This window comes from Oncorhynchus kisutch, linkage group LG13, assembly GCF_002021735.2.
Source record: "Oncorhynchus kisutch isolate 150728-3 linkage group LG13, Okis_V2, whole genome shotgun sequence".
In the NCBI taxonomy this organism is placed as follows: Eukaryota; Metazoa; Chordata; class Actinopteri; order Salmoniformes; family Salmonidae; genus Oncorhynchus; species Oncorhynchus kisutch.
In genome coordinates, this window is record NC_034186.2 from 31877197 (window position 1) to 31896537 (window position 19341).

General features: G+C 47.3%; 1 protein-coding gene across 12 annotated transcripts in view; it reads left to right on the forward strand.

The window, feature by feature from the left end:
• Window positions 1-19341, forward strand: part of LOC109902980 (leucine-rich repeat-containing protein 7) — a 219693-nt gene that overhangs the window by 133183 nt on the left and 67169 nt on the right. For all 12 annotated transcript variants that reach the window (XR_004202371.1, XM_031786022.1, XM_031786023.1 and 9 more), the window contains one exon: window positions 78-222. Coding sequence is in view for 11 of the 12 variants with exons in the window: in XM_031786022.1 (XP_031641882.1) it covers window positions 78-222 (145 nt within the window). In the remaining variant the exon portion in view is untranslated. The remainder of the gene's footprint in view (window positions 1-77; window positions 223-19341) is intronic.

Genomic DNA, 19341 nt, shown 5'->3' on the forward strand with positions numbered 1-19341 from the left:
CTCTCTCTCTGTCTCTCACTCTCTTCAACCGCTCTAACATCCATCTCTCCATGTCTCTCCCTCCCCTTCTGCTGAAGTGTATAGGGAAGCTGAGGCAGCTGCGCTACCTAGACCTGGCTAAAAACAGGATTGAAAGCCTGGACACTGACATCTCTGGCTGTGAGTGCCTGGAGGACCTCCTACTCTCCTCCAACATGCTGCAGCATCTGCCTGACACCATAGGTGAGGCCATAGAACATATCTGTTCTCTCCCCTCTGGAACAGTAGGATCTCCTGGTTAGATTGTCTCTGCTCTCTCCATTCTGCAACAATAGGATCTCCTGGTTAGATTGTCTCCTCTCTCTCCCCTCTGTAACAATTGGATCTCCAAGTTAGATTGTCTCTTCTGCTCTCTCCACTCTGTAACAATAGCATCTCCTGGTTAGATTGTCTCTGCTCTCTCCCCTCTGAAACAATAGGGTAGACTGGTTAGATTGTCTCTGCTCTCTCTCCTCTGCAACAATAGGATCTCCTGGTTAGATTGTCTCTGCTCTCTCCCCTCTGCAACAATAGGATCTCCTGGTTAGATTGTCTCTGCTCTCTCCCCTCTGGAACAATAGGATCTCCTGGTTAGATGGTCTCCTCTCTCTCCCTTCTGCAACAATAGGATCTCCTGGTTATATTGTCTCTGCTCTCTCCACTCTGCAACAATTGGATCTCCTGGTTAGATTGTCTCTGCTCTCTCCCCTCTGCAACAATAGGATCTCCTGGTTAGATTGTCTCCTCTCTCTCTTCTCTGCAACAATAATATCTCCTGGTTATATTGTCTCTGCTCTCTCCCCTCTGGAACAATAGGATCTCCTTGTTATATTGTCTCTGCTCTCTCCTCTCTGCAACAATAGGATCTCCTGGTTAGATTGTCTCTGCTCTCTCCCCTCTGGAACAGTAGGTTCTCCTGGTTAGATTGTCTCCTCTCTCTCCCCTCTGTAACAATAGGATCTCCTGGTTAGATTGTCTCTTCTGTTCTCTCCCCTCTGTAACAATAGGATCTCCTGGTTAGATTGTCTCTGCTCTCTCCCCTCTGAAACAATAGGGTAGACTGGCTAGATTGTCTCTGCTCTCTCCCCTCTGCACCATAGGATCTCCTGGTTAGATTGACTCTGCTCTCTCCCCTCTGGAACAATAGGATCTCCTTGTTATATTGTCTCTGATCTCTCCTGTCTGCAACAATAGGATCTCCTGGTTAGATTGTCTCTGCTCTTTCCCCGCTGGACCAATAGGATCTCCTTGTTATATTGTCTCTGCTCTCTCCTCTCTGCAACAATAGGATCTCCTGGTTAGATTGTCTCTGCTCTCTCCCCTCTGGAACAGTAGGGTCTCCTATTTAGATTGTCTCCTCTCTCTCCCCTCTGTAACAATAGGATCTCCTGGTTAGATTGTCTCTTCTGTTCTCTCCCCTCTGTAACAATAGGATCTCCTGGTTAGATTGTCTCTTCTGCTCTCTCCCCTCTGAAACAATAGGGTAGACTGGCTAGATTGTCTCTGCTCTCTCCCCTCTGCAACAATAGGATCTCCTGGTTAGATTGTCTCTGCTCTCTCCCCTCTGAAACAATAGGGTAGACTGGCTAGATTGTCTCTGCTCTCTCCCCTCTGCAACAATAGGATCTCCTGGTTAGATTGTCTCCTCTCTCTCTTCTCTGCAACAATAGGATCTCCTGGTTAGATTGTCTCTGCTCTCTCCCCTCTGGAACAATACGATCTCCTAGTTAGATTGTCTCTGCTCTCTCCCTTCTGCAACAATATGATCTCCTGGTTATATTGTCTCTGCTCTCTCCCCTCCGCAACAATAGGGTAGACTGGCTAGATTGTCTCTGCTCTCTCTCCTCTGCAACAATAGGATCTCCTGGTTAGATTGTCTCTGCTCTCTCCCTTCTGCAACAATAGGATCTCCTGGTTATATTGTCTCTGCTCTCTCCCCTCTGCAACAATTGGATCTCCCGGTTCGATTGTCTCTGCTGACTCCCCTCTGGAACAATAGGATATCCTGTTTAGATTGTTTCTGCTCTCTCCCCTCTGGAATAATAGGATATCCTGGTTAGATTTTCTCTGCTCTCTCCCCTCTGCAACACAAAGATTTCCTGGATAGATTGCCTCTGCTCTCTCCTCTCTGCAACAATTGGATCTCCTGATTAGATTTTCTCTGCTCTCTCCCCTCTGGAACAGTAGGGTCTCCTGGTTAGATTGTCTCTTCTCTCTCCCCTCTGTAACAATAGGATCTCCGTGTTAAATTGTCTCTGCTCTCCCCCCTCTGTAACAATAGGATCTCCTGGTTAGATTGTCTCTGCTCTCTCCCCTCTGGAACAATATGATCTCCTGGTTAGATTGTCTCTGCTCTCTCCCCTCTGGAACAATAGGATATCTTGGTTAGATTGTCTCCTCTCTCTCCCCTCTGCAACAATAGGATCTCCTGGTTAGATTGTCTCCGCTCTCTCCCCTCTGCAACAATAGGATCTCCTGGTTAGATTGTCTCATCTCTCTCCCCTCTGCAACAATAGGATCTCCTGGTTAGATTGTCTCTGCTCTCTCCCCTCTGGAACAATAGGATCTCCTGGTTAGATTGTCTCCTCTCTCTCTTCTATGCAACAATAGGATAACCTGGTTATATTGTCTCTGCTCTCTCCCCTCTGGAAGAATACGATCTCCTGGTTAGATTGTCTCTGCTCTCTCCCTTCTGCAACAATAGGATCTCATTGTTATATTGTCTCTGCTCTCTGCCCTCTGCAACAATAGGATCTCCTGGTTCAATTTTCTCTGCTCTCTCCCCTCTGGAACAGTAGCGTCTCCTGGTTAGATTGTCTCCTCTCTCTCCCCTCTGTAACAATAGGATCTCCTGGTTAGATTGTCTCTGCTCTCTCCCATCTGTAACAATAGGATCTCCTGGTTAGATTGTCTCTGCTCTCTCCCCTCTGCAACAATAGGATCTCCTGGTTAGATTGTCTCTGCTCTCTCCCCTCTGGAACAATAATATCTCCTGGTTAGACTGTCTCTGCTCTCTCCCCTCTGGAATAATAGGATATCCTGGTTAGATTTTCTCTGCTCTCTCCCCTCTGCAACACGAAGATTTCCTGGATAGATTGCCTCTGCTTTCTCCTCTCTGCAACAATTGGATCTCCTGATTAGATTTTCTCTGCTCTCTCCCCTCTGGAACAGTAGGGTCTCCTGGTTAGATTGTCTCTTCTCTCTCCCCTCTGTAACAATATGATCTCCGTGTTAAATTGTCTCTGCTCTCTCCCCTCTGTAACAATAGGATCTCCTGGTTAGATTGTCTCTGCTCTCTCCCCTCTGGAACAATATGATCTCCTGGTTAGATTGTCTCTGCTCTCTCCCCTCTGGAACAATAGGATATCTTGGTTAGATTGTCTCCTCTCTCTCCCCTCTGCAACAATAGGATCTCCTGGTTAGATTGTCTCCGCTCTCTCCCCTCTGCAACAATAGGATCTCCTGGTTAGATTGTCTCATCTCTCTCCCCTCTGCAACAATAGGATCTCCTGGTTAGATTGTCTCTGCTCTCTCCCCTCTGGAACAATAGGATCTCCTGGTTAGATTGTCTCCTCTCTCTCTTCTATGCAACAATAGGATAACCTGGTTATATTGTCTCTGCTCTCTCCCCTCTGGAAGAATACGATCTCCTGGTTAGATTGTCTCTGTTCTCTCCCTTCTGCAACAATAGGATCTCCTTGTTATATTGTCTCTGCTCTCTGCCCTCTGCAACAATAGGATCTCCTGGTTCGATTTTCTCTGCTCTCTCCCCTCTGGAACAGTAGCGTCTCCTGGTTAGATTGTCTCCTCTCTCTCCCCTCTGTAACAATAGGATCTCCTGGTTAGATTGTCTCTGCTCTCTCCCATCTGTAACAATAGGATCTCCTGGTTAGATTGTCTCTGCTCTCTCCCCTCTGCAACAATAGGATCTCCTGGTTAGATTGTCTCTGCTCTCTCCCCACTGGAACAATAATATCTCCTGGTTAGACTGTCTCTGCTCTCTCCCCTCTGCAACAATTTGATCTCCTGGTTAGATTGTCTCTGCTCTCTCCCCTCTGCAACAATAGGATCTCCTGGTTAGATTGTCTCCTCTCTCTCTTCTCTGCAACAATAGGATCTCCTGGTTATATTGTCTCTGCTCTCTCCCCTCTGGAACAATACGATCTCCTGGTTATATTGTCTCCTCTCTCTCCCCTCTGCACAATAGGATCTCCTGGTTAGATTTTCTCTGCTCTCTCCCCTCTGGAACAGTAGGGTCTCCTGGTTAGATTGTCTCTTCTCTCTCCCCTCTGTAACAATAGGATCTCCGTGTTAAATTGTCTCTGCTCTCCCCCCTCTGTAACAATAGGATCTCCTGGTTAGATTGTCTCTGCTCTCTCCCCTCTGGAACAATATGATCTCCTGGTTAGATTGTCTCTGCTCTCTCCCCTCTGGAACAATAGGATATCTTGGTTAGATTGTCTCCTCTCTCTCCCCTCTGCAACAATAGGATCTCCTGGTTAGATTGTCTCCGCTCTCTCCCCTCTGCAACAATAGGATCTCCTGGTTAGATTGTCTCATCTCTCTCCCCTCTGCAACAATAGGATCTCCTGGTTAGATTGTCTCTGCTCTCTCCCCTCTGGAACAATAGGATCTCCTGGTTAGATTGTCTCCTCTCTCTCTTCTATGCAACAATAGGATAACCTGGTTATATTGTCTCTGCTCTCTCCCCTCTGGAAGAATACGATCTCCTGGTTAGATTGTCTCTGCTCTCTCCCTTCTGCAACAATAGGATCTCATTGTTATATTGTCTCTGCTCTCTGCCCTCTGCAACAATAGGATCTCCTGGTTCAATTTTCTCTGCTCTCTCCCCTCTGGAACAGTAGCGTCTCCTGGTTAGATTGTCTCCTCTCTCTCCCCTCTGTAACAATAGGATCTCCTGGTTAGATTGTCTCTGCTCTCTCCCATCTGTAACAATAGGATCTCCTGGTTAGATTGTCTCTGCTCTCTCCCCTCTGCAACAATAGGATCTCCTGGTTAGATTGTCTCTGCTCTCTCCCCTCTGGAACAATAATATCTCCTGGTTAGACTGTCTCTGCTCTCTCCCCTCTGGAATAATAGGATATCCTGGTTAGATTTTCTCTGCTCTCTCCCCTCTGCAACACGAAGATTTCCTGGATAGATTGCCTCTGCTTTCTCCTCTCTGCAACAATTGGATCTCCTGATTAGATTTTCTCTGCTCTCTCCCCTCTGGAACAGTAGGGTCTCCTGGTTAGATTGTCTCTTCTCTCTCCCCTCTGTAACAATATGATCTCCGTGTTAAATTGTCTCTGCTCTCTCCCCTCTGTAACAATAGGATCTCCTGGTTAGATTGTCTCTGCTCTCTCCCCTCTGGAACAATATGATCTCCTGGTTAGATTGTCTCTGCTCTCTCCCCTCTGGAACAATAGGATATCTTGGTTAGATTGTCTCCTCTCTCTCCCCTCTGCAACAATAGGATCTCCTGGTTAGATTGTCTCCGCTCTCTCCCCTCTGCAACAATAGGATCTCCTGGTTAGATTGTCTCATCTCTCTCCCCTCTGCAACAATAGGATATCCTGGTTAGATTGTCTCTGCTCTCTCCCCTCTGGAACAATAGGATCTCCTGGTTAGATTGTCTCCTCTCTCTCTTCTATGCAACAATAGGATAACCTGGTTATATTGTCTCTGCTCTCTCCCCTCTGGAAGAATACGATCTCCTGGTTAGATTGTCTCTGCTCTCTCCCTTCTGCAACAATAGGATCTCCTTGTTATATTGTCTCTGCTCTCTGCCCTCTGCAACAATAGGATCTCCTGGTTCGATTTTCTCTGCTCTCTCCCCTCTGGAACAGTAGCGTCTCCTGGTTAGATTGTCTCCTCTCTCTCCCCTCTGTAACAATAGGATCTCCTGGTTAGATTGTCTCTGCTCTCTCCCATCTGTAACAATAGGATCTCCTGGTTAGATTGTCTCTGCTCTCTCCCCTCTGCAACAATAGGATCTCCTGGTTAGATTGTCTCTGCTCTCTCCCCACTGGAACAATAATATCTCCTGGTTAGACTGTCTCTGCTCTCTCCCCTCTGCAACAATTTGATCTCCTGGTTAGATTGTCTCTGCTCTCTCCCCTCTGCAACAATAGGATCTCCTGGTTAGATTGTCTCCTCTCTCTCTTCTCTGCAACAATAGGATCTCCTGGTTATATTGTCTCTGCTCTCTCCCCTCTGGAACAATACGATCTCCTGGTTATATTGTCTCCTCTCTCTCCCCTCTGCACAATAGGATCTCCTGGTTAGATTTTCTCCGCTCTCTCCCCTCTGGAACAATACGATCTCCTGGTTATATTGTCTCCTCTCTCTCCCCTCTGCAACAATAGGATCTCCTGGTTAGATTTTCTCCGCTCTCTCCCCTCTGCAACAATAGGATCTCCTGGTTAGATTGTCTCTGCTCTCTCCCCTCTGGAACAGTAGGGTCTCCTGGTTAGATTGTCTCTTCTCTCTCCCCTCTGTAACAATATGATCTCCGTGTTAAATTGTCTCTGCTCTCTCCCCTCTGTAACAATAGGATCTCCTGGTTAGATTGTCTCTGCTCTCTCCCCTCTGGAACAATATGATCTCCTGGTTAGATTGTCTCTGCTCTCTCCCCTCTGGAACAATAGGATATCTTGGTTAGATTGTCTCCTCTCTCTCCCCTCTGCAACAATAGGATCTCCTGGTTAGATTGTCTCCGCTCTCTCCCCTCTGCAACAATAGGATCTCCTGGTTAGATTGTCTCATCTCTCTCCCCTCTGCAACAATAGGATCTCCTGGTTAGATTGTCTCTGCTCTCTCCCCTCTGGAACAATAGGATCTCCTGGTTAGATTGTCTCCTCTCTCTCTTCTATGCAACAATAGGATAACCTGGTTATATTGTCTCTGCTCTCTCCCCTCTGGAAGAATACGATCTCCTGGTTAGATTGTCTCTGCTCTCTCCCTTCTGCAACAATAGGATCTCCTTGTTATATTGTCTCTGCTCTCTGCCCTCTGCAACAATAGGATCTCCTGGTTCGATTTTCTCTGCTCTCTCCCCTCTGGAACAGTAGCGTCTCCTGGTTAGATTGTCTCCGCTCTCTCCCCTCTGCAACAATAGGATCTCCTGGTTAGATTGTCTCATCTCTCTCCCCTCTGCAACAATAGGATCTCCTGGTTAGATTGTCTCTGCTCTCTCCCCTCTGGAACAATAGGATCTCCTGGTTAGATTGTCTCCTCTCTCTCTTCTATGCAACAATAGGATCTCCTGGTTAGATTGTCTCTGCTCTCTCCCATCTGTAACAATAGGATCTCCTGGTTAGATTGTCTCTGCTCTCTCCCCTCTGCAACAATAGGATCTCCTGGTTAGATTGTCTCTGCTCTCTCCCCACTGGAACAATAATATCTCCTGGTTAGACTGTCTCTGCTCTCTCCCCTCTGCAACAATTTGATCTCCTGGTTAGATTGTCTCTGCTCTCTCTTCTCTGCAACAATAGGATCTCCTGGTTATATTGTCTCTGCTCTCTCCCCTCTGGAACAATAGGATCTCCTGGTTAGATTGTCTCCTCTCTCTCTTCTATGCAACAATAGGATAACCTGGTTATATTGTCTCTGCTCTCTCCCCTCTGGAAGAATACGATCTCCTGGTTAGATTGTCTCTGCTCTCTCCCTTCTGCAACAATAGGATCTCCTTGTTATATTGTCTCTGCTCTCTGCCCTCTGCAACAATAGGATCTCCTGGTTCGATTTTCTCTGCTCTCTCCCCTCTGGAACAGTAGCGTCTCCTGGTTAGATTGTCTCCTCTCTCTCCCCCTCTGTAACAATAGGATCTCCTGGTTAGATTGTCTCTGCTCTCTCCCATCTGTAACAATAGGATCTCCTGGTTAGATTGTCTCTGCTCTCTCCCCTCTGCAACAATAGGATCTCCTGGTTAGATTGTCTCTGCTCTCTCCCCACTGGAACAATAATATCTCCTGGTTAGACTGTCTCTGCTCTCTCCCCTCTGCAACAATTTGATCTCCTGGTTAGATTGTCTCTGCTCTCTCCCCTCTGCAACAATAGGATCTCCTGGTTAGATTGTCTCCTCTCTCTCTTCTCTGCAACAATAGGATCTCCTGGTTATATTGTCTCTGCTCTCTCCCCTCTGGAACAATACGATCTCCTGGTTATATTGTCTCCTCTCTCTCCCCTCTGCACAATAGGATCTCCTGGTTAGATTTTCTCTGCTCTCTCCCCTCTGGAACAGTAGGGTCTCCTGGTTAGATTGTCTCTTCTCTCTCCCCTCTGTAACAATAGGATCTCCGTGTTAAATTGTCTCTGCTCTCCCCCCTCTGTAACAATAGGATCTCCTGGTTAGATTGTCTCTGCTCTCTCCCCTCTGGAACAATATGATCTCCTGGTTAGATTGTCTCTGCTCTCTCCCCTCTGGAACAATAGGATATCTTGGTTAGATTGTCTCCTCTCTCTCCCCTCTGCAACAATAGGATCTCCTGGTTAGATTGTCTCCGCTCTCTCCCCTCTGCAACAATAGGATCTCCTGGTTAGATTGTCTCATCTCTCTCCCCTCTGCAACAATAGGATCTCCTGGTTAGATTGTCTCTGCTCTCTCCCCTCTGGAACAATAGGATCTCCTGGTTAGATTGTCTCCTCTCTCTCTTCTATGCAACAATAGGATAACCTGGTTATATTGTCTCTGCTCTCTCCCCTCTGGAAGAATACGATCTCCTGGTTAGATTGTCTCTGCTCTCTCCCTTCTGCAACAATAGGATCTCATTGTTATATTGTCTCTGCTCTCTGCCCTCTGCAACAATAGGATCTCCTGGTTCAATTTTCTCTGCTCTCTCCCCTCTGGAACAGTAGCGTCTCCTGGTTAGATTGTCTCCTCTCTCTCCCCTCTGTAACAATAGGATCTCCTGGTTAGATTGTCTCTGCTCTCTCCCATCTGTAACAATAGGATCTCCTGGTTAGATTGTCTCTGCTCTCTCCCCTCTGCAACAATAGGATCTCCTGGTTAGATTGTCTCTGCTCTCTCCCCTCTGGAACAATAATATCTCCTGGTTAGACTGTCTCTGCTCTCTCCCCTCTGGAATAATAGGATATCCTGGTTAGATTTTCTCTGCTCTCTCCCCTCTGCAACACGAAGATTTCCTGGATAGATTGCCTCTGCTTTCTCCTCTCTGCAACAATTGGATCTCCTGATTAGATTTTCTCTGCTCTCTCCCCTCTGGAACAGTAGGGTCTCCTGGTTAGATTGTCTCTTCTCTCTCCCCTCTGTAACAATATGATCTCCGTGTTAAATTGTCTCTGCTCTCTCCCCTCTGTAACAATAGGATCTCCTGGTTAGATTGTCTCTGCTCTCTCCCCTCTGGAACAATATGATCTCCTGGTTAGATTGTCTCTGCTCTCTCCCCTCTGGAACAATAGGATATCTTGGTTAGATTGTCTCCTCTCTCTCCCCTCTGCAACAATAGGATCTCCTGGTTAGATTGTCTCCGCTCTCTCCCCTCTGCAACAATAGGATCTCCTGGTTAGATTGTCTCATCTCTCTCCCCTCTGCAACAATAGGATCTCCTGGTTAGATTGTCTCTGCTCTCTCCCCTCTGGAACAATAGGATCTCCTGGTTAGATTGTCTCCTCTCTCTCTTCTATGCAACAATAGGATAACCTGGTTATATTGTCTCTGCTCTCTCCCCTCTGGAAGAATACGATCTCCTGGTTAGATTGTCTCTGCTCTCTCCCTTCTGCAACAATAGGATCTCCTTGTTATATTGTCTCTGCTCTCTGCCCTCTGCAACAATAGGATCTCCTGGTTCGATTTTCTCTGCTCTCTCCCCTCTGGAACAGTAGCGTCTCCTGGTTAGATTGTCTCCTCTCTCTCCCCTCTGTAACAATAGGATCTCCTGGTTAGATTGTCTCTGCTCTCTCCCATCTGTAACAATAGGATCTCCTGGTTAGATTGTCTCTGCTCTCTCCCCTCTGCAACAATAGGATCTCCTGGTTAGATTGTCTCTGCTCTCTCCCCACTGGAACAATAATATCTCCTGGTTAGACTGTCTCTGCTCTCTCCCCTCTGCAACAATTTGATCTCCTGGTTAGATTGTCTCTGCTCTCTCCCCTCTGCAACAATAGGATCTCCTGGTTAGATTGTCTCCTCTCTCTCTTCTCTGCAACAATAGGATCTCCTGGTTATATTGTCTCTGCTCTCTCCCCTCTGGAACAATACGATCTCCTGGTTATATTGTCTCCTCTCTCTCCCCTCTGCACAATAGGATCTCCTGTTAGATTTTCTCCGCTCTCTCCCCTCTGGAACAATACGATCTCCTGGTTATATTGTCTCCTCTCTCTCCCCTCTGCAACAATAGGATCTCCTGGTTAGATTTCTCCGCTCTCTCCCTCTGCAACAATAGGATCTCCTGGTTAGATTGTCTCTGCTCTCCTCCCCTCTGGAACAGTAGGGTCTCCTGGTTAGATTGTCTCTTCTCTCTCCCCTCTGTAACAATATGATCTCCGTGTTAAATTGTCTCTGCTCTCTCCCCTCTGTAACAATAGGATCTCCTGGTTAGATTGTCTCTGCTCTCTCCCCTCTGGAACAATATGATCTCCTGGTTAGATTGTCTCTGCTCTCTCCCCTCTGGAACAATAGGATATCTTGGTTAGATTGTCTCCTCTCTCTCCCCTCTGCAACAATAGGATCTCCTGGTTAGATTGTCTCCGCTCTCTCCCCCTCTGCAACAATAGGATCTCCTGGTTAGATTGTCTCATCTCTCTCCCCTCTGCAACAATAAGGAACTCCTGGTTAGATTGTCTCTGCTCTCTCCCCTCTGGAACAATAGGATCTCCTGGTTAGATTGTCTCCTCTCTCTCTTCTATGCAACAATAGGATAACCTGGTTATATTGTCTCTGCTCTCTCCCCTCTGGAAGAATACGATCTCCTGGTTAGATTGTCTCTGCTCTCTCCCTTCTGCAACAATAGGATCTCCTTGTATATTGTCTCTGCTCTCTGCCCTCTGCAACAATAGGATCTCCTGGTTCGATTTTCTCTGCTCTCTCCCCTCTGGAACAGTAGCGTCTCCTGGTTAGATTGTCTCCTCTCTCTCCCCTCTGTAACAATAGGATCTCCTGGTTAGATTGTCTCTGCTCTCTCTCCCATCTGTAACAATAGGATCTCCTGGTTAGATTGTCTCTGCTCTCTCCCCTCTGCAACAATAGGATCTCCTGGTTAGATTGTCTCTGCTCTCTCCCCACTGGAACAATAATATCTCCTGGTTAGACTGTCTCTGCTCTCTCCCCTCTGCAACAATTGATCTCCTGGTTAGATTGTCTCTGCTCTCTCTTCTCTGCAACAATAGGATCTCCTGGTTATATTGTCTCTGCTCTCTCCCCTCTGGAACAATACGATCTCCTGGTTATATTGTCTCCTCTCTCTCCCCTCTGCACAATAGGATCTCCTGGTTAGATTTTCTCTGCTCTCTCCCTCTGGAACAGTAGGGTCTCCTGGTTAGATTGTCTCTTCTCTCTCCCCTCTGTAACAATAGGATCTCCGTGTTAAATTGTCTCTGCTCTCCCCCCTCTGTAACAATAGGATCTCCTGGTTAGATTGTCTCTGCTCTCTCCCCTCTGGAACAATATGATCTCCTGGTTAGATTGTCTCTGCTCTCTCCCCTCTGGAACAATAGGATATCTTGGTTAGATTGTCTCCTCTCTCTCCCCTCTGCAACAATAGGATCTCCTGGTTAGATTGTCTCCGCTCTCTCCCCTCTGCAACAATAGGATCTCCTGGTTAGATTGTCTCATCTCTCTCCCTCTGCAACAATAGGATCTCCTGGTTAGATTGTCTCTGCTCTCTCCCCTCTGGAACAATAGGATCTCTGGTTAGATTGTCCTCCTCTCTCTCTTCTATGCAGACAATAGGGATAACCTGGTTATATGTCTCTGGCTCTCTCATCCCCTCTGGAAGAATTACGATCTCCTGGTTAGATTGTCCTCTGCCTCCTTCTCTCCTCCTTCTGCAACAATAGGATCTCATTGTTATATGTCTCTGCTGCTCTGCCCTCTGGCAACAATAGGATCTCCTGGTTCAATTTCTCTGCTCTCCTCCCCTCTGGAACAGTAAGCGTCTCCTGGTTAGATTGTCTCCTCTCTCTGCCCCTCTGTAACAATAAGGATCTCCTGGGTTAGAATTGTCTCCTGTCTCTCCCTCTGTAACAATAGGATCTCCTGGTTAGATGTCTCTGCTCTCTCCCTCTGCAACAATAGGATCTCCTGGTTAGATTGTCTCTGCTCTCTCCCCTCTGGAACAATAGGATCTCCTGGTTAGATTGTCTCTGCTCTCTCCCCTCTGGAACAATAGGATCTCCTGGTTAGATTGTCTCTGCTCTCTCCCCTCTGCAACAATAGGATCTCCTGGTTAGATTGTCTCTGCTCTCCTCTCTGGAACAATAGGATCTCCTGGTTAGATTGTCTCTGCTCTCTCCCCTCTGGAACAATAGGATCTCCTGGTTAGATTGTCTCTGCTCTCTCCCTCTGGAACAGTAGGTCTCCTGGTTAGATTGTCTCTGCTCTCTCCCTCTGCAACAATAGGATCTCCTGGTTAGATTGTCTCTGCTCTCTCCCCTCTGGAACAATAGGATCTCCTGGTTAGATTGTCTCTGCTCTCTCCCCTCTGGAACAATAGGATCTCCTGGTTAGATTGTCTCTGCTCTCTCCCCTCTGGCAACAATAGGATCTCCTGGTTAGATTGTCTCCTCTCTCTCCCCTCTGCAACAATAGGATCTCCTGGTTAGATTGTCTCTGCTCTCTCCCCTCTGCAACAATAGGATCTCCTGGTTAGATTGTCTCTCTCTCTCCCCTCTGCAACAATAGGATCTCCTGGTTAGATTGTCTCTGCTCTCTCCCCTCTGGAACAATAGGATCTCCTGGTTAGATTGTCTCTGCTCTCTCCCCTCTGGAACAATAGGATCTCCTGGTTAGATTGTCTCTGCTCTCTCCCCCTCTGAACAATAGGATTCCTGGTTAGATTGTCTCTGCTCTCTCCCTCTGCAACAATAGGATCTCCTGGTTAGATTGTCTCTGCTCTCTCCCCTCTGCAACAATAGGATCTCCTGGTTAGATTGTCTCTGCTCTCTCCCCTCTGCAACAATAGGATCTCCTGGTTAGATTGTTCTCTCTCTCCCCTCTGGAACAATAGGATCTCCTGGTTAGATTGTCTCTGCTCTCTCCCCTCTGCAACAATAGGATCTCCTGGTTAGATTGTTCTCTCTCTCCCCTCTGGAACAATAGGATCTCCTGGTTAGATTGTCTCTGCTCTCTCCCCTCTGCAACAATAGGATCTCCTGGTTAGATTGTCTCTGCTCTCTCCCCTCTGCAACAATAGGATCTCCTGGTTAGATTGTCTCTGCTCTCTCCCCTCTGCAACAATAGGATCTCCTGGTTATATTGTCTCCTCTCTCTCTCTGCAACAATAGGATCTCCTGGTTAGATTGTCTCTGCTCTCTCCCCTCTGAAACAATAGGATCTCCTGGTTAGATTGTCTCTCTCTCTCCCCTCTGCAACAATAGGATCTCCTGGTTAGATTGTCTCTGCTCTCTCCCCTCTGGAACAATACGATCTCCTGTTAGATTGTCTCTCTCTCCCCTCTGGAACAATAGGATCTCCTGTTTACATTGTCTCTGCTCTCTCCCCTCTGCAACAATAGGATCTCCTGGTTAGATTGTCTCTGCTCTCTCCCCTCTGCAACAATAGGATCTCCTGGTTAGATTGTGTCTGCTCTCTCCTCTCTGCAACAATAGGATCTCCTGGTTAGATTGTCTCTGCTCTCTCCCTCTGTAACAATAGGATCTCCTGGTTAGATTGTCTCTGCTCTCTCCCCTCTGGAACAATAGGATCTCCTGGTTAGATTGTCTCTGCTCTCTCCCCTCTGCAACAATAGGAACTCCTGGTTAGATTGTCTCTGCTCTCTCCCTCTGCAACAATAGGATCTCCTGGTTAGATTGTCTCTCTCTCTCCCTCTGCAACAATAGGATCTCCTGGTTAGATTGTCTCTGCTCTCTCCCCTCTGTAACAATAGGATCTCCTGGTTAGATTGTCTCTGCTCTCTCCCCTCTGGAACAATAGGATCTCCTGGTTAGATTGTCTCCTCTCTCTCCCCTCTGGAACAATAGGATCTCCTGGTTAGATTGTCTCTGCTCTCTCCCCTCTGCAACAATAGGATCTCCTGGTTAGATTGTCTCTGCTCTCTCCCCTCTGGAACAATAGGATCTCCTGGTTAGATTGTCTCTGCTCTCTCCCCTCTGCAACAATAGGATCTCCTGGTTAGATTGTCTCCTCTCTCTCCCCTCTGCAACAATAGGATCTCCTGTTAGATTGTCTCTGCTCTCTCCCCTCTGCAACAATAGGATCTCCTGGTTAGATTGTCTCTGCTCTCTCCCCTCTGGAACAATAGGATCTCCTGTTAGATTGTCTCCTCTCTCTCTCTCTGGAACAATAGGATCTCCTGGTTAGATTGTCTCTGCTCTCTCCCCTCTGGAACAATAGGATCTCCTGGTTAGATTGTCTCTGCTCTCTCCCCTCTGGAACAATAGGATCTCCTGGTTAGATTGTCTCTGCTCTCTCCCCTCTGGAACAATAGGATCTCCTGGTTAGATTGTCTCTGCTCTCTCCCCTCTGGAACAATAGGATCTCTTGGTTAGATTGTCTCCTCTCTCTCCCCTCTGCAACAATAGGATCTCCTGGTTAGATTGTCTCTGCTCTCTCCCCTCTGCAACAATAGGATCTCCTGGTTAGATTGTCTCTGCTCTCTCCCCTCTGGAACAATAGGATCTCCTGGTTAGATTGTCTCTGCTCTCTCCCCTCTGCAACAATAGGATCTCCTGGTTAGATTGTCTCTGCTCTCTCCCCTCTGCAACAATAGGATCTCCTGGTTAGATTGTCTCTGCTCTCTCCCCTCTGCAACAATAGGATCTCCTGGTTAGATTGTCTCTGCTCTCTCCCCTCTGCAACAATAGGATCTCCTGGTTAGATTGTCTCTGCTCTCTCCCCTCTGGAACAATAGGATCTCCTGGTTAGATTGTCTCTGCTCTCTCCCCTCTGCAACAATAGGATCTCCTGGTTAGATTGTCTCTGCTCTCTCCCCTCTGCAACAATAGGATCTCCTGGTTAGATTGTCTCTCTCTCTCCCCTCTGCAACAATAGGATCTCCTGGTTAGATTGTCTCTGCTCTCTCCCCTCTGGAACAATAGGATCTCCTGGTTAGATTGTCTCTGCTCTCTCCCCTCTGTAACAATAGGATCTCCTGGTTAGATTGTCTCCTCTCTCTCCCTCTGGAACAATAGGATCTCCTGGTTAGATTGTCTCTGCTCTCTCCCCTCTGGAACAATAGGATCTCCTGGTTAGATTGTCTCTGCTCTCTCCCCTCTGGAACAATAGGATCTCCTGGTTAGATTGTCTCTGCTCTCTCCCCTCTGGAACAATAGGATCTCCTGGTTAGATTGTCTCCTCTCTCTCCCCTCTGCAACAATAGGATCTCCTGGTTAGATTGTCTCTGCTCTCTCCCTCTGCAACAATAGGATCTCCTGGTTAGATTGTCTCTGCTCTCTCCCCTCTGTAACAATAGGATCTCCTGGTTAGATTGTCTCCTCTCTCTCCCCTCTGGAACAATAGTATCTCCTGGTTAGATTGTCTCTGCTCTCTCCCCTCTGGAACAATAGGATCTCCTGGTTAGATTGTCTCTGCTCTCTCCCCTCTGGAACAATAGATCTCCTGGTTAGATGTCTCTGCTCTCTCCCCTCTGGAACAATAGGATCTTTGGTTAGATTGTCTCCTCTCTCTCCCCTATGCAACAATAGGATCTCCTGGTTAGATTGTCCTCTGCTTCTCTCCCCTCTGTAAACAATAGAATCTCCTGGTTAGATGTCTCTGCTCTCTCCCCTCTGGAACATAGGATCTCTTGGTTAGATTGTCTCCGCTCTCTCCCCTCTGCAACCAATAGGATCTCCTGGTTAGAATGTGTCTGCTCTCTCCTCTCTGCAACAATAGGATCTCCTGGTTAGATTGTCTCTGCTCTCTCCCCTCTGAAACAATAGGTAGACTGGTTATATGTCTCTGCTCTCTCCCCTCTGCAACAATAGGATCCCTGGTTCGATTGTCCTCGATCAGCTCTCTCCCCTCTGGAACAATACGATCTCCTGTTGATTATCTTGATCTCCCCTCTGGAACAATAGGATCTCCTGTTTACATTGTCTCTGCTCTCTCCCCTCTGCAACACTAAGATACTCCTTGTTAGATTGTGTCTGCTCTCTCCTCTCTGCAACAATAGGATCTCCTGGTTAGATTGTGTCTGCTATCTCCTCTCTTCAACAATAGGATCTCCTGGTTAGATTGTCTCTGCTCTCTCCCCTCTGTAAACAATAGAATCTCCTGGTTAGATTGTCTCTGCTCTCTCCCCTCTGGAACAATAGGATCTCTTGGTTTAGATTGTCTCCGCTCTCTCTCCCTCTGCAACAATAGGAACTCCTGGTTAGATTGTCTCCGCTCTCTCCCCTCTGCAACAATAGGAATCTCCCGGTTAGATTTGTCTCCTCTCTCTCCCCTCTGCAACAATAGGATCTCCTGGTTAGATTGTCTCTGCTACTCTCCCCTCTTTAACAATAGGATCTCTGGTTAGATTGTCTCTGCTCTCTCCCCTCTGTAACAATAGGATCTCCTGGTTGATATGTCTCCTCTCTCTCCCCTCTGGAACAATAATATCTCCTGGTTAGATTGTCTCTGCTCTCTCCCCTCTGAACAATAGGATCTCCTGGTTAGATTGTCTCTGCTCTCTCCCCTCTGGAACAATAGGATCTCCTGGTTAGATTGTCTCTGCTCTCTCCCCTCTGGAACAATAGGATATCTTGGTTAGATTGTCTCCTCTCTCTCCCCTCTGCAAGAATAGGATCTCCTGGTTAGATTGTCTCTGCTCTCTCCCCTCTTTAACAATAGGATCTCCTGGTTAGATTGTCTCTGCTCTCTCCCCTCTGTAACAATAGTATCTCCTGGTTAGATTGTCTCCTCTCTCTCCCCTCTGGAACAATAATATCTCCTGGTTAGATTGTCTCCTCTCTCCCCTCTGGAACAATAGGATCTCCTGGTTAGATTGTCTCTGCTCTCTCCCCTCTGGAACAATAGGATCTCCTGGTTAGATTGTCTCTGCTCTCTCCCCTCTGGAACAATAGGATCTCTTGGTTAGATTGTCTCCTCTCTCTCCCCTATGCAACAATAGGATCTCCTGGTTAGATTGTCTCTGCTCTCTCCCCTCTGTAAACAATAGAATCTCCTGGTTAGATTGTCTCTGCTCTCTCCCCTCTGGAACAAATAGGATCTCTTGGTTAGATTGTCTCCGCTCTCTCCCCTCTGCAACAATAGGATCTCCTGGTTAGAATGTGTCTGCTCTCTCCTCTCTGCAACAATAGGATCTCCTGGTTAGATTGTCTCTGCTCTCTCCCCTCTGAAACAATAGGTAGACTGGTTATATTGTCTCTGCTCTCTCCCCTCTGCAACAATAGGATCTCCTGGTTCGATTGTCTCAGCTCTCTCCCCTCTGGAACAATACGATCTCCTGTTAGATTATCTCTGATCTCCCCTCTGGAACAATAGGATCTCCTGTTTACATTGTCTCTGCTCTCTCCCCTCTGCAACACTAAGATCTCCTTGTTAGATTGTGTCTGCTCTCTCCTCTCTGCAACAATAGGATCTCCTGGTTAGATTGTGTCTGCTATCTCTCTCTGCAACAATAGGATCTCCTGGTTAGATTGTCTCTGCTCTCTCCCCTCTGTAAACAATAGAATCTCCTGGTTAGATTGTCTCTGCTCTCTCCCCTCTGGAACAATAGGATCTCTTGGTTAGATTGTCTCCGCTCTCTCCCTCTGCAACAATAGGAACTCCTGGTTAGATTGTCTCCGCTCTCTCCCTCTGCAACAATAGGATCTCCCGGTTAGATTGTTCTCCTCTCTCTCCCCTCTGCAACAATAGGATCTCCTGGTTAGATTGTCTCTGCTCTCTCCCCTCTTTAACAATAGGATCTCCTGGTTAGATTGTCTCTGCTCTCTCGCCCTCTGTAAACAATAGGATCTCCTGGTTAGATTGTCTCCTCCTCTCTCCCCTCTGGAACAATACTATCTCCTGGTTAGATTGTCTCTGCTCTCTCCACCTCTGAACAATAGGATCTCCTGGTTAGATTGTCTCTGCTCTCTCCCCTCTGGAACAATAGGATCTCCTGGTTAGATTGGTCTCTGCTCTCTCCCCTCTGGAACAATAGGATATCTTGGTTAGATTGTCTCCTCTCTCTCCCTCTGCAACAATAGGATCTCCTGGTTAGATTGTCTCTGCTCTCTCCCCTCTTTAACAATAGGATCTCCTGGTTAGATTGTCTCTGCTCTCTCCCCTCTGTAACAATAGGATCTCCTGGTTAGATTGTCTCCTCTCTCTCCCCTCTGGAACAATAATATCTCCTGGTTAGATTGTCTCTCCCTCTCTCCCTCTGGAACAATAGGATCTCCTGGTTAGATTGTCTCTGCTCTCTCCCCTCTGGAAACACTAGGATCTCCTGGTTAGATTGTCTCTGCTCTCTCCCCTCTGGAACAATAGGATCTCTTGGTTAGATTGTCTCCTCTCTCTCCCCTCTGCAACAATAGGATCTCCTGGTTAGATTGTCTCTGCTCTCTCCCCTCTGCAACAATAGGATCTCCTGGTTAGATTGTCTCTGCTCTCTCCCCTCTGTAACAATAGGATCTCCTGGTTAGATTGTCTCTGCTCTCTCCCCTCTGAAACAATAATCTCCTGGTTAGATTGTCTCTGCTCTCTCCCCTCTGGAACAATAGGATCTCCTGGTTAGATTGTCTCTGCTCTCTCCCCTCTGCAACAATAGGATCTCCTGGTTAGATTGTCTCTGCTCTCTCCCCTCTGCAACAATAGGATCTCCTGGTTAGATTGTCTCCTCTCTCTCCCCTCTGCAACAATAGGATCTCATGGTTAGATTGTCTCTGCTCTCTCCCCTCTGGAACAATAGGATCTCCTGGTTAGATTGTCTCTCTCTCTCCCCTCTGCAACAATAGGATCTCCTGGTTAGATTGTCTCCTCTCTCTCCCCTCTGGAACAATAGGATCTCCTGGTTAGATTGTCTCTGCTCTCTCCCCTCTGGAACAATAGGATCTCCTGGTTAGATTGTCTCTGCTCTCTCCCCTCTGGAACAATAGGATCTCCTGGTTAGATTGTCTCTGCTCTCTCCCCTCTGGAACAATAGGATCTCTTGGTTAGATTGTCTCCTCTCTCTCCCCTCTGCAACAATAGGA